The sequence below is a fragment of the Ursus americanus genome, chromosome 3, assembly GCF_024610735.1.
Source record: "Ursus americanus isolate L20-20 chromosome 3, mUrsAme1.1.p, whole genome shotgun sequence".
Lineage (NCBI taxonomy): Eukaryota > Metazoa > Chordata > Mammalia > Carnivora > Ursidae > Ursus > Ursus americanus.
In genome coordinates, this window is record NC_142129.1 from 12,828,518 (window position 1) to 12,842,325 (window position 13,808).

The following is a 13,808-nucleotide window of genomic DNA, read 5'->3' on the forward strand; positions in this document are numbered from 1 at the left end:
TGTAGTACAGCTCGAAATCCGGCATTGTGATGCCCCCAGCTTTGTTTTTCCTTTTCAACAGTTCCTTGGAGATTCGGGGTCTTTTCTGGTTCCATACAAATTTAAGGACTATTTGTTCCAGTTCTTTGAAAAACGTTCTCGGTATTTTGATCGGGATAGCATTGAAAGTGTAGATTGCTCTGGGTAGCATGGACATTTTAACTATGTTAATTCTTCCGATCCATGAGCATGGAATATCTTTCCATCTTTTTATGTCTTCCTCAATGTCTTTTAAGAGTGATTTATAGTTTCTAGAATAAAGGTCCTTTACGTCTCTGGTTAAGTTAATTCCAAGGTAACGTATGGTTTTTGGTGCTATTGTAAATGGGATGGATTCCCTGATTTCTCTTTCTTCGTTCTCGTTATTCGTGTACAGAAATGCAACTGATTTCTGAGCATTGATTTTGTATCCCGCCACGTTACTGAATTGCTCTATAACTTCTAATAGTTTGGGAGTGGCTTCTTTTGGGTTTTCCATATAGAGTATCATGTCGTCTGCGAAGAGAGACATTTTGACTTCTTCTTTGCCGATTTGAATACCTTTGATCCCTTTTTGTTGTCTGATTGCTGTTGCAAGGACTTCTAGTACTATGTTGAATAATAGTGGCGAGAGTGGGCATCCTTGTCGTGTTCCTGATCTTAAGGGAAAGGCTTCCAGCTTTTCCCCATTGAGAATAATATTTGCAGTAGGCTTTTCATAGATGGTTTTTATGAGATTGAGGAATGTACCCTCTATCCCTACACTCTGAAGGGTTTTAATCAGGAAAGGATGCTGTATTTTGTCAAATGCTTTTTCGGCATCGATTGAGAGGATCATATGGTTCTTGAGTCTTTTCTTGTTGATATGATGTATCACGCTGATTGATTTGCGAATATTGAACCACGCTTGCATCCCAGGTATGAATCCCACTTGATCGTGGTGGATAATCCTTTTAATGAACTGTTGGATTCTGTTAGCAAGTATCTTGTTGAGGATTTTGGCGTCCATACAGACACATAGACCAATGGAACAGAATAGAGAGCCCAGAAATGGACCCTCAGCTCTTTGGGCAACTAATATTTGATAAAGCAGGAAAAAACATCCGGTGGGAAAAAGACAGTCTCTTCAATAAATGGTGCTGGGAAAATTGGACAGCTACATGCAAGAGAATGAAACTTGACCACTATCTCACACCATACACAAAAATAAACTCCAAATGGATGAAAGACCTCGATGTGAGACAGGAATCCATCAAAATTCTAGAGGAGAACATAGGCAGCAACCTCTACGACATCAGCCAAAGCAACCTTTTTCATGACACATCCCCAAAGGCAAGAGAAACAAAAGATAAAATGAATTTATGGGACTTCATCAAGATTAAAAGTTTCTGCACATCCAAGGAAACAGTCAGAAAAACTAAGAGGCAGCCCACGGAATGGGAGAATATATTTGCAAATGACACTACAGATAAAGGACTGGTATCCAAGATCTACAAAGAACTTCTCAAACTCAATACACGAGAAACAAATAAACAAATCAAAAAATGGGCAGAAGATATGAACAGACACTTTTCCAATGAAGACATACAAATGGCTAACAGACACATGAAAAAATGTTCAAAATCATTAGCCATCAGGGAAATTCAAATCAAAACCACACTGAGATACCACCTTACGCCAGTTAGAATGGCAAAAATAGACAAGGCAAGAAACAACAATTGTTGGAGAGGATGTGGAGAAAGGGGATCCCTCCTACATTGTTGGTGGGAATGCAAGTTGGTACAGCCACTCTGGAAAACCGTGTGGAGGTCCCTTAAAAAGTTAAAAATTGAGCTACCCTATGATCCAGCCATTGCACTATTGGGTGTTTACCCCAAAGATACAGACGTAGTGAAGAGAAGGGCCATATGCACCCCAATGTTCATAGCAGCAATGTCCACAATAGCTAAATCGTGGAAGGAGCCGAGATGCCCTGCAACAGATGACTGGATTAAGAAGTTGTGGTCCATATATACAATGGAATATTACTCAGCAATCAGAAAGAATGAGTTCTCAACATTTGCTACAACATGGACGGCACTGGAGGAGATAATGCTTAGTGAAATAAGTCAAGCAGAGAAAGACAACTATCATATGATTTCTCTCATCTATGGAACATAAGAACTAGAATGATCAGTAGGGGAAGAAAGGGATAAAGAAAGGGGGGGTAATCAGAAGGGGGAATGAAACATGAGAGACTATGGACTATGAGAAACAAACTGAGGGCTACAGAGGGGAGGGGGGTGGGGGAATGGGATAGACCGGTGATGGGTAGTAAGGAGGGCACATATTGCATGGTGCACTGGGTGTTATACACAACTAATGAATCATCGAGCCTTACATCGAAAACCGGGGATGTACTGTATGGTGACTAACATAATATAATAAAAAATCATTATTAATAAAAATAAATAAATAAATAAATAAATAAATAAATAAATAAATAAAAAGAAGGGATGTCTGCCTTCTTCGTAGCTGCCCCAGTACTGTGTGTAGGGCTTGGCATATAATAGGTAGTGTTAGTTCAGAGTGAAATTTGGCCAACACTTTAGGCATAACAAAAAGAGGAAGGTCTTGCTCGTCCAACAAGGAGAGAGTGGTTAAGAAAATTTTCAAACATACATACGATGACAACCATTAAAACGATGCATATAAGAAGTTCCTAATAGGATGGGAAAATGTTCACAGTCTGATGCTATGGAAAAAAAGAATACAAAACTGATGTATGATTTCAGCATAAACAGAGAAAACTTTTAATTATATCATTTATTTTAAGATATAGCATTATTTTTACATGCCACTAAGAATTTTAAAATGCCCCAGACGAGGAGTCTGGCATGGTAGTTCATATGCAGCTGTGGCAAATAAACCCCCCACACGGAGAGGGCGGGGCAGGGAAACTTGCTCATCTCCACTCCGTCATTGGCTGGAGGGAAGGAAAACATCTCGCCCAAGAATTTGAACTATAAGCCAGTGTTTGCGCTCGCTTGCATTTTGAATTCCCACTACCAAAGAACCCCATGCAGAGAATTTAACTCAAAGGAGTCTCGGGTTGGTGGTGCCTCCGGATGGCTGACAAAAGCAAACACAAATCTCCTCTGTGAGAACTCGACCTCGGTGGGGGGGCAGCAATTATGAGTCACCATAGCGACGTTAGCAAATGAAAAGATGTGCCCTAGAATGGGTGACATAGGATAAGCAAAATCTTAACAGTGGCCAACGCAGTGGTGAGATTAAAGATCAAAATTACTTTTATATAATGTATTTTATATACATTACATTTTTATATATTATAGATATATTTATATAATGTAGATATTTTTTGAAGATATTATTTCTTTGAGAGAGAGAGAGAGAGCACGGGGTAGGGATTTGGAGGGGGGAAGGACAGAGGGAGAAGGAGAGGGAGAAGCAGACTCTCCGCTGAACAGGGAGCCTGATGCAGGGCTCTATCCCAGGACTCTGGGATCATGACCTGAGCCAAAGGCAGACGCTTAACCGACTGAGCCACCAGGCACCCCTAGATATGTTTTATATAATGTATTTTATATAATGCATATATATTCACTATTTGGGAACATAAAATAATTTTATTTTAAAATTTAGATATATGGGGTTCTAGGGGAACTCATTCTAAAATACACCATCCTAGGGTCTCTGAATGTGACTGCCCTGCATTTCCTCTTGCCCTTCACACTCCTTTCCCACCAGAGCTATTCTAATAGCTCATTTTAATTTGTTTCTTTCCTATCATTTTGTGAAATTCAGTAGACCCAGAGAAGGTAAATCTGATGGTCATGTATAGAGCCTCTTTCAGACTGTGAATGTGTGTTAAGAGGCCTGTCATCACCATCATTAAATTTTTTGAGCACCTGTTATGTGCAAGACAGTGGGTTAAGCCTGGCAGGAGGAGCCAGTGGTACAGAGGTGTGAGTCTCTACTTTTATTCACCTGCTTAGTTGACAAATGTCTGTTGTGCACCTGTTATGCGAGGCTCTAGGAATCTGATGATAGACATGGTGGCTGGTGGGCTAGAACACATACATAAACAAAGACTGGGAAAGGCTCTAGGTTTAAGGTTGGGACATTTGAGTCCTCTGTTTACATAGCCAATTATATATAGAACATATGTAAGGATGAATATATATAGAGACTATGAATTTATTTCTTGGTACATACACAATTTGAAGGTATTAAACTAGAGGGTTCAGAGTGGAGTTCACACAAAAGGTCAGGAAGAAGAAGCCCTCAGGGGAGAAAGAGACAAGTCACAACCGAAACAGATGGCTTTGGAAATTGAGGATTTTCTAGGAACCCCCACTTTTATATTTAGAAATATCATTTTGAATGCCTCAACCCTTGAGTGTATCTGGTGGCTAAGTAATCACAGGAGGTGGGAATAATAGGAACAGCCATTAAAATAAGAAAGCATGAAGCGAGGACAGAGACTTGTTCAGACATCAGATTCACCCAAGGTTCAGGAAGGCCCAGCAGTCTGCTTGCTTTCAGAAAGACCCAGTGGATTTATGCCGGGGGTGTCCCCTGAGGGGTGTTGATGAAGCTTCGCACCCTAGTGCCAGCGATACAATGATGACACAATTTACCCCCTCTTCCCTAGGAGATAATCAATGACTGCCCAGGGCGGCTGCTTCCAGGCCAGAATCTACGACATAATAATCTTTTTTTTTTTTTTAAGATTTTATTTATTTATTTGACAGAGACAGCCAGTGAGAGAGGGAACACAAGCAGGGGGAGTGGGAGAGGAAGAAGCAGGCTCCTAGCGGAGGAGCCTGATGTGGGGCTGGATCCAAGAACGCTGGGATCACGCCCTGAGCCCAAGGCAGATACTCAACGACTGGGCCACCCAGGCGCCCCAATAACAATCTAAGCAGCATCTAGCCTAGAGAAGGGGGGCTGCTTTCATCGTTTCTCTATTTAGCCCAACCTCCCCCCTCCCAACCCCAAGGGCAGGTAGGTGACCAACCACAACCCTTTGGGGAGACTTAGTCCCCGAAACAGATGAGCCCGGGGCAGGGTCCAGGGAAGGCCAGGGCAGGGCACCCTGCAGCGCGTTCAAGGGCACAGCAGACTGGATTAGAGATGCAACTACTTCAGGCCAAACACCAAAGCCCACAGCTCCAGAGGGCGGGGCCAAAGTCCAAATAACATCGGAACAGCGGTGGCGGCCTCTTCGGCTTCACTTCCCAGTCCAGCGCTAGTTTCAGCCACACTTCCAGGATTATGTAACACATTTCTGTCACGGTCCATATGACCAGGGGAACCACAGAAATAATGATGGCTTATAAAAATTCGCGCTGGTACCGTTATCCGACGGGATCCTAGGTGAGAAGGCCCCTCAGCCCCGCGCAGGTGGACGGAGCCAGGTGGATGCGCGTCCATGCCACCGGACGTTTCCTGTACGCGGGCATACACATGCATCCGTGAGGCCAAACCCGGCGCGCAGGTCGGCCAAGCCGGTGGGGAGGACGCCTTCTCCCGCTGGATCGGAGCGCCCACTGGCGCGGGCGGGGCGGCGCGGGGCAGGTGCGGCCTCGGGCGGTGCGGCGGCCCGGCCCGGCGAGGGGAGTGCCCGCAGCCCGCCCCTGCGCCCGCCCCTCGCAGCCCGCGGCTCCTCCTCGCTTCGCCATGGTGGAGCGGGGAGACGCGGCGCCGCTGCTGCGCTGGGCCGAGGGCCCCGCCGTCTCCCCGCCGCAGGCCCCGGAGCTGCAGGCTGGAGGCCGGGGCTGGGGCAGCGGCGGGGGCGGCCGGTCGGTCGCGGAGCCGCCCAGGAGGCGGGAGACCGAGGAGCTGGGCGCCGCTGAGGTGCTGCTGCAGCCCGGGCGCCTGGAGCTGGGCGACGTGGAGGAGGACCAAGTGGTGGCCGTGTTCGTGGTCACCTTCGATCCCCGCTCGGGTGAGAGCCGCTCCGGGAGGGTGGGCAGAGGGTCGCCCACCCCCGGGCTTTGGGGGCGGCGGGGGGAGGGGCTCGCTGCGCGCGCACCCGCACCCACACACCTGCACCCCCACCCGGCCGCCGGGCTCCCTCGGAGCGAACAGAGTGCCCCCGCGAGGTCTGGACGCGGGACGCGGGGCTTTGTTCCCTGCGCCCTCCGAACCCCTCTCTTTCCCGTCCCGCGGCCTCCCGGCAGAGCCGCAGTCCGCGCCGCGGTCCCCACAGCCTTGTTTGCACTTCTCCAATACTGGAGGACCCCGTTTGCGGCCACGGGCGCGCTGGCTTTTGTTTTCTTGCTTGGCTGAAAGGTTTTTTTTCCCCATCAAGAGCAGAAACGCCCCCCAGGTGAACTCCTGAAACGGCGTGTACTGAGCTTCCAGGTTCTCTGCTTCCCCGCCCTCGCTCCCCATCACTCCCCGCACGGTAACTTTCCAAGCGGCCAAGTTCACTTGCTCTGACAGCATCATTTGGAGGAATTAGTGCAGGGAGCGTTAAGGGATGGGACTGAGGGATTAAGCTGGAGACGGATTAAAGGAGAAGCCTCCTCAAGTAGACTCTTTCTGGTTTATTTGGAGAATTAAAGGGTTACCTAAAATAATCTTGGGCTTGGCCACTCAGGACGGAAGAGTCCACGTGAACGGTAAGAGACTTCATGGGGGGGGGGGCTCAGAAGGGAGTAAATACGCTCTCGGAAAGCCTCAGGTGGTCGGTGAGGGGCCTCGAGCCCCAGCGCATCTGCTCTCAGCTCTGAAGGAAGGAAGGCTGGTAGTCCTAGTTCTGGGGTTTTAGGAAACCCAGGGATTTCTTTCGGACCTTGACTCCCCAACGGAGCCCTGGAATGTGGAGTGAAGGGAAAGATCTGCTTCCTCCTGGTCCTCCAAGGAGGTGTTCTGAAGACCCAGATGGGCTGCCACGGGGTGCAAGGAGGAAGGGTTGCGATCTTCAGAGGGCAGAAGACACAGTTTGCAGGCCGGGTCACCTAACTAGAGCCAGGAATTATAAACCGGCAGGACTCAGAAACAGTGCCAACAGGTGGAGGGACTAGGCCTTTCTGACTCCTGTCTGTTCCTTGGCCCTGTGGCTCCCAAACTTTTTTGACCGCAGCCCACTGTTGGAAATTAATTTCACATCACAGTCAGTGCACTCACACACGTAATTGAAGTTTCTTGAGATAGTACTAACCCCTTCTACACGTAGTACGTACTGATATTTTCTTTCTTTTTTTTTTTTTTAATACCTGCTGGTCGACTGGTGTGATTGGGACTCCAAGATACCAATAATTTGAAAAATTACTCTTGACCAAAGTAATCCGTATTGCTAGACAAAAACAGACACTTTGTAACTAATAATATTCCTTAGGCCCTACCCCATCATCTACAGGTAAATAGATGCAGGCGTGAGACTCATTCTGGGAAACACTGAAGGAGAACTAGAAGAAACAGCAAGCGAACACAACAGGGTCTAATTCAGCAGTTGTAGTTCAGGCTGCAGAGGGTAGGGAGGGGGAGGAGAAAAGAAAAATCCTGCATTAACCGCAGATGGAGTTGATAAAATGGAAGAGCACAGCAGAGCCGGGACCCTCCTGCTGCTTTGTCGGTCCCAGCTGTGACCATCTTTTGGCCGGGTTTGTGTATATGGAATATTTGTGTGTATGTGTGATGATGTAATGCACATACACAAGGGTGGGTCTATGGAACGGTCTTCAAATTAAGGTTAGTGTGGAAAGAAGGGATTGTAACTGATACTTGGACACTGCAGGCATCAGTGGTGTTTCATGTCATCGTGGTCGTCACTCTAATTGGATCATCGTTTGTGCCTAGTTCAACCATGAGCAAGCAGACCAAGAATGAGTAAGTAATTTGGAAATATTAACTAGCCAATCCACACTTGACTTTAAGTCCAATTGTCTGAACCTCTGTCCCCCAGCTTTTTGTCATTACTGACCGGGGAGTGGAAAGGAAGGGAAGGAGCAGGGGGGAGAGGGCAGGGGAGAGAATGTGTGTTTCACTTTGGTTGGTGGTTTTTTGTTTTTGGAAAGGTGCTGTTCCCTGCCCATTAACTTCTCTTTTGTCATCTATCGCTGTCCAGGCTGGCACTTGGCACCTTGTAAAACTACTCAGTACCTCTATAAAGTGAAAATTACATGGTGCATCTCCCAAAGTGGAAGCTGGAATGAGTGCTCCTGAGGCTTCCGGATCCTCCAAGGGTAGCACCAGGACTCAGAGCTCCTGAGCTGTCCCTTGTGTGATAGGTGAGGAAGTCCTGGTCTGGAGAGGTGAGATGCCAGTCGTCCATTGCCCAGTGAGCTGGAGATCACGGCACCAGGCCATGTCTCCTGGTTTTAGTTCAGTGTCCTCTGGACTCTGCTGCCGACGCAGAACTGCCGTGTGTTTCTACTTAATCCTGGTCCACCAAGAGTGGCCGGGTGGCTCAGTGGGCTAGGGCGTAGTGCTAGTAACACTGGTCCCCCAAGACTTTCGCCCTTCCTTAACCTGTGATACCGAAAATAGTAAAGCAAATACGGACTTCTTTGCAAAAATCAGAACATATCACGTGGGAGACATTGTCTAGACTTTCACCTGCCTGCTTACCTCTCCACTCCCCACCCCATGTTTCTTCCACCTGTGTCCTGTTTCCTTCCCTAGGAGCTCCGCCCTTCTCCCCAGATCTACCCAGTCATTTACTGCCCTGCCCATGGCAATTTCGTTCAGCTCCCCACCTGGCATATGTTAACGGTTGGCCCCCGTGCACACAAGAGGGTGCGAGGCCATGTGGGAGGGGAGAATGCACACCTGTGGCGCATCTGTGGGGTGGGAGTGGTCTATGCGGTGAAAGTGGCTAAAGAGAGGGTATGAGGGAGGAGTGGGTCCTTGTTAGGGTGTGGGTGGCTGTGCACACGGGTACACATGCATCCGGCAGGAATATGCCTCGTGTTTCTGCAGACTGGTGTGTGGCAGTGAGATGCCGGTTCCTTTGTACTTCTGGATACAGGTTTTCAGTTGGGCACCTGTACAAAGAATCAGAAGAGGGTAGAGACATGAAAAATGTGATTTTCTTTGGATTCATGGCTTGAAAATTATGCTGGTCAGATCTACAAATGACGTGAGGACTAGGGACTTTGGGTTCAAGTGAACTAGAGGCTTGTGCGCCGCGAGCGCGCGCTCTCTCTCTCTCTCTGTCATTCAGTCTCTCCGTGGAGCGGGGAGCCCTTGGGATGGCGGTGCTGGCCATCTGGGCTACAAAGCTGCTATTGAAACCAGGCCCAGATGCTAACTCCGCAAGCCAGGTGGGAGAGGTTGGGCAGCCAGGATCTTGTTTTTGCATTGTGTTCAACCCAGGATTCACGCCCGGATTTTCAATTTGTATTTTGTTCTTTGAGTTTCTAGTAAAATTTTCTTACTTTTTTCTGCCCACTTGTGTGTGGGCCTGCGGCAGATAAGGCTTTGGACTCCATGTCTGACACCAGTGAATCACTGGACTGTTTCTTGAGAAGAGATCCACTCTAAAATGCTACACCCCCCCCCAACACACACACCGAGTTCTTAAGTGGGGAGCCTGGGGGGAATTCCTCTGTATTGTGTGTTTGAGTTGGGCCACTGAGGGGGGCCCTGGGGAAGGCTGAGAGGAGGAGGGCTGAGGTTTTAAGAATCTCTTTTTTTCCTTTGTTCTTCCTGATGAGGGACGAATTACTACCACCTGTTCCTCCCTCAACTGCTAGCCACTGCCTAAATCACACCTCAACACCTGTTTAATTTCGTCTCAATGCCCCTGTTTATATCCGATGAGTGTATTTATTTAAGATCACTCGCACTGATTCTAATCTCCATACATTCTCCGTGAAGTCCACAGGATGCAAGCATTTGCTTTTACACGGTGCAGACGAGGGGACACAGCAGATTCGGGCTAGGTGCGCTGTCCTAGGCACAGCTTGGAGCACTGCCCAGGTCTCCTGATTCTTGCAGATAGTAAGTGGCTCCAGCCACGCCTGGAGAAGTGACAAAGTAGAATCAGAATAGAAGGTTTGGAACATAATTTTGAGACGCCAAGAGCAGTCCTGAGAATAGCCAGCTCCAAGGGCAAAGCAAGGGCCGGTTCTGCGAGTCAACCAGGAGGTCCTTGGAGTGATTAACGGTGCCACATCCTTTCTCGGTAGCTCCCTCAGATGTCGGTGGTTCACTTCATTAGTCCCACATTGGCAGAATCTTCCCCCGCTACTGGTGATTCACCTGCTTGTGGTTTTCGGGGAGAAGTCCGTCTGTGGCCACCTGCTGTGAATTCTGTGTCTTCCCTTAAAAGAGAGCGTAAAGCAGAAGTGGGAGCCATCACGCCCACCAGTTACGGGGTGGCCGCTGTGGCCGGGAGCTGGACTAGGGGTTTCAGGGACCTGGCCTCTGATCCTTCCAACACTGCTCGTCACTGTCACGGTGAGAAAAGCAGATGCCCTGAGCCCATTAAGTCACTGAAATTATGGAGCAGAGAGGGCAGAGCCCAGTGGCGAGCAGGGTCTCCAGGGCCTGCCCTCCCTCCGCACACCGCTGCCCAGGGTAACATGATACAGGGCCGGTGAAATGCAACCGTTTTTCCACCTAAAATTAATGCATTGGAGTTCAGCCATGAACGGCCTAGGGCTGACTTGAAATCACCAGGATTGATTTCTTCCTGCCTTAGGTTTCTTTATACTGACTCTTCCTTTGCTTGGCGCATACTCTCATCCCAGGTGGTTTAAAAACTATTTAAAACCATTTAAGACCAAAAGTCAATAGAGGCTGTTTCCTTTTCTGGTGTTTGGAGTCTTTTGGGGTTTCTTCCTTCTCTGGCATTTGGTGGCCCCCTAAGGAAGTGAGGGGAATGTGGTGTTGGGACTACAAGTACCGCTGGAGTCTTGCCTTTCTTCCGGAGACGAGATTCCTTTTTTGTTCCCGACCGGAATTAGTGGATGTGTGTATGCTGATGAGAAGAAGCTGATGGACCATGTAAAAAAAAAAAAAAAAAGGCATATGTTGGGGGGGGGGAGGAAGGGATGCAAAGCTCCGCTCTTGAGGTCAGAAGGAGCTGTAACAGGACCGTGAGCTGACATAGTCACTGCTTCTGATGTGAAGACCTCAAGAGGAAATTCTTTTTTTTTAATTTAAATTCAATTTAATTACCATATAGTGTATTATTAGTTGCAGAGGTAGAATTTAGTGATTCATCAGTTGCCTATAACACCCAGTGCTCATTACATGGCGTGCCCTCTCTAATGCCCATCACCCAGTTACCCCATCCCCCCACCCCCCTCCTCTCCAGCAACCCTCAGTTCGTTTCCTAGAGTTAAGAGTCTCTTAGGGTTTGCCTCCCTCTCTGGTTTTGTCTTATTTTTCCCTCCCTTCTCCCCATGTTCAAGAGGAAATTCTTGATTGGGAACCACCCAACGGGAGGGAGGAGGAGGAAGGAAAGTCACGTGTTTCCCCATAGAGATCATTTTGGTTAAGATCCTTGTTCTGTCTACTTGAAATATTTTGAGCTGAACTTTCTAGCGGGCAGCAGCCGCAGCATCGAAGTCTGCTCTCCCAGAGAAACGCCGGCTGCCCCAGCCCCCTCACATGGAAGCAGAAAGAAGACGAGGCAGTCCTGGGTGCGGGAGATAGGACCGAGTGTGTCCCAGCTAGCGCAGGAGCTCTCAACCATCAGCCCTGGGAGGCGCTGGCAGGCACACAGTGGCTGGGCTGACCTTCCGTCCACAGCCAGCCTCAGCCTTGCCCTCTGGCTTCCCCTGGGTGACTGAGCTGCCCGCCCAATAGGCTGGGAGTCCAGGTGCCTTTCAACAGGGTCATATTTGCCTTTGCATGAGCCCAGCCCCTGGCATTTGCTGCCAAGTCCTGCTCTGCCAATATTTATTGAATAGCTGGCTGGATGTACCCAATGCACTTGGCCCCATGTGGCCCTTCCCTATAAGTTGTCTTTGCAGCTAGAGGCAAGGCTGGGCCTCGAGGTGGGTCCACGGGTGGCCAAGAGGAGCGGGGAAAGGAGAGAAAGTGAGGGGAAAAGGCACTTGTCAGTGTTGCCTCCTCTCTCTTTGATTGATGACCCCTCGGATGAGCCCTTTCTGTCGAATCCTTTGGGGCCCCAGCGTCCTGGCAGGGTTCCTAAAGTACAGCGAGGGTATTTGGGAAACCAGAGGGCTTGCAGTGGGAAGACCGAGCCTGGGGTGGCTAGTGTTTGGGGGGGGGGGGGGGAGTCGGGCATTAAATGGCTCACCACAATGATTTTATTTTTGCCGAATCACTTTCCTTTAAGCCTCTACAAGCTGTATATGTAAACTGGCTTCCAATTTTTGCAAATAGTGTAATATTTCTGTGAGGCATGACCTTTAGCCATGGTGCCTCTTTATTACGCCATTTATTGCACATTGCCTCCATTATATTTTGCTTTTGCAAAATCCTTTCTGCTTCTGTTTTTTCACATCCCTATTATTTACATTATTTCCCCAATTTGTGTCGAAATTTTTTAAACCTCAGAAAAGTTGGAGGAATAGTGCAGTGAAAACTTTGAGTCCGCCCCTAATTGTGGACAATTTCGCCATATTTGTTTTATCCTTACACAGCTCAGCTGTGATGTGAAACATGCATTCCTAAAAATCACTGTGCTATTAAAGACTTGTGGCGAAAGTCACAAGGTTTATGGAGAAGATGGGGTCAGGACATGGCACTCAGAAACTGTAGTGACAAGTTTGAAAAAAGATGGGAACTGAATACAAATGGTAGGACAATTTTACATGTGATAACTGATTAAGAAATACATAAATACTCAAGGTATGGCACTTTACTTTAAGACCTAACTTTGCATGTGAAGGTGGATGTCGGAAGGGTTGAGCTTGTGATTTATGGTGACATGGAAGCAGGGCTATGTGACCTTTGATGGACAGTAGTGACCCTGGAAATGACAGGCGCGGCTCCTAACATGGTGAACTTGGGAAACTCGAGAGTGCTTAAGGTGTGGAGGGGGGTGCGTTTTGTGTATTTCTGTGTGGCTCATTTCAGCTGGATGCAGTTCTCAGCATTCTTGTTGCGACCCTTGTGATCAAAATCATGGATCAGCAAACAGGAAATCCCCTGTGATCAAATTGTTCCCTAATGTATCAAATGCTTTGAAACAAATTCGGCCAGCGTTATAGCACAACTGACTGGAGAGAGGTATGCTTATCTTTTGATGCTGAACTATTCGACAGTAAGTTCCAGGCATCATAATATTTCATTTCTGAATACTTCAGGATAAATCTCCTTAGAATAAGGCCATTTTCCTATAAAACCACAGTATCATTACCAATCCTAGGGTTATTAACCTAGGCTAATTAATCTATTTGTTTATTTTTATAATGAATACATTTAACCTTTTTTTAGACCAGTTTCAGGTTGACAGGAAAAGTGAGCAGAAAGTAGGGAGGGTTCCCATACCACCTTCCCACCGTTTCCCCGTATGACCATCTAGCCTTCCTGGGGGATGTTTGTTGCAATTGATGAACCAATATTGATAAACTGTTCACTGAAGCACCTAGTCTGCATTAGCGTTTACTCCTTGTGTTGTACATTCTATGGGTTTGAGAAATGCTCAGTGTTACGTATCCACCACAACAGTATCCTACTGACATAGTTTCATGGCCCTGAAAATCCTCAGTGCCACCTGTTTGTCCTTCCTTATTCACTGATCTTTTTCCTGTCTCTCCCCAGACTGTCACAGAGTTGGACTCCTACAGTATGTCGCCTTTTCAGACTGGCCTCTTTCACTGAGCAATACGCACTTAAGTTTCCTTCATGTCTTC

At 47.8% G+C, this 13,808-nt stretch overlaps 1 protein-coding gene across 2 annotated transcripts in view; it reads left to right on the forward strand.

The window, feature by feature from the left end:
- The first annotated feature begins 5,670 nt into the window (after positions 1–5,670).
- The window catches only part of DENND11 (DENN domain containing 11), a 41,997-nt gene continuing 33,859 nt past the window's right edge, over positions 5,671–13,808 (forward strand). The window contains exons 1-2 of one of the 2 annotated variants that reach the window (XM_045792492.2): positions 5,926–5,971; positions 7,769–7,860. In XM_045792492.2, the coding sequence (XP_045648448.2) occupies positions 7,857–7,860 (4 nt within the window). In that variant the 5' untranslated portion in view covers positions 5,926–5,971; positions 7,769–7,856. Of the gene's footprint in view, positions 5,972–7,768; positions 7,861–13,808 lie in introns of both variants that reach the window. The other variant, XM_045792491.2, reaches the window with a different exon arrangement.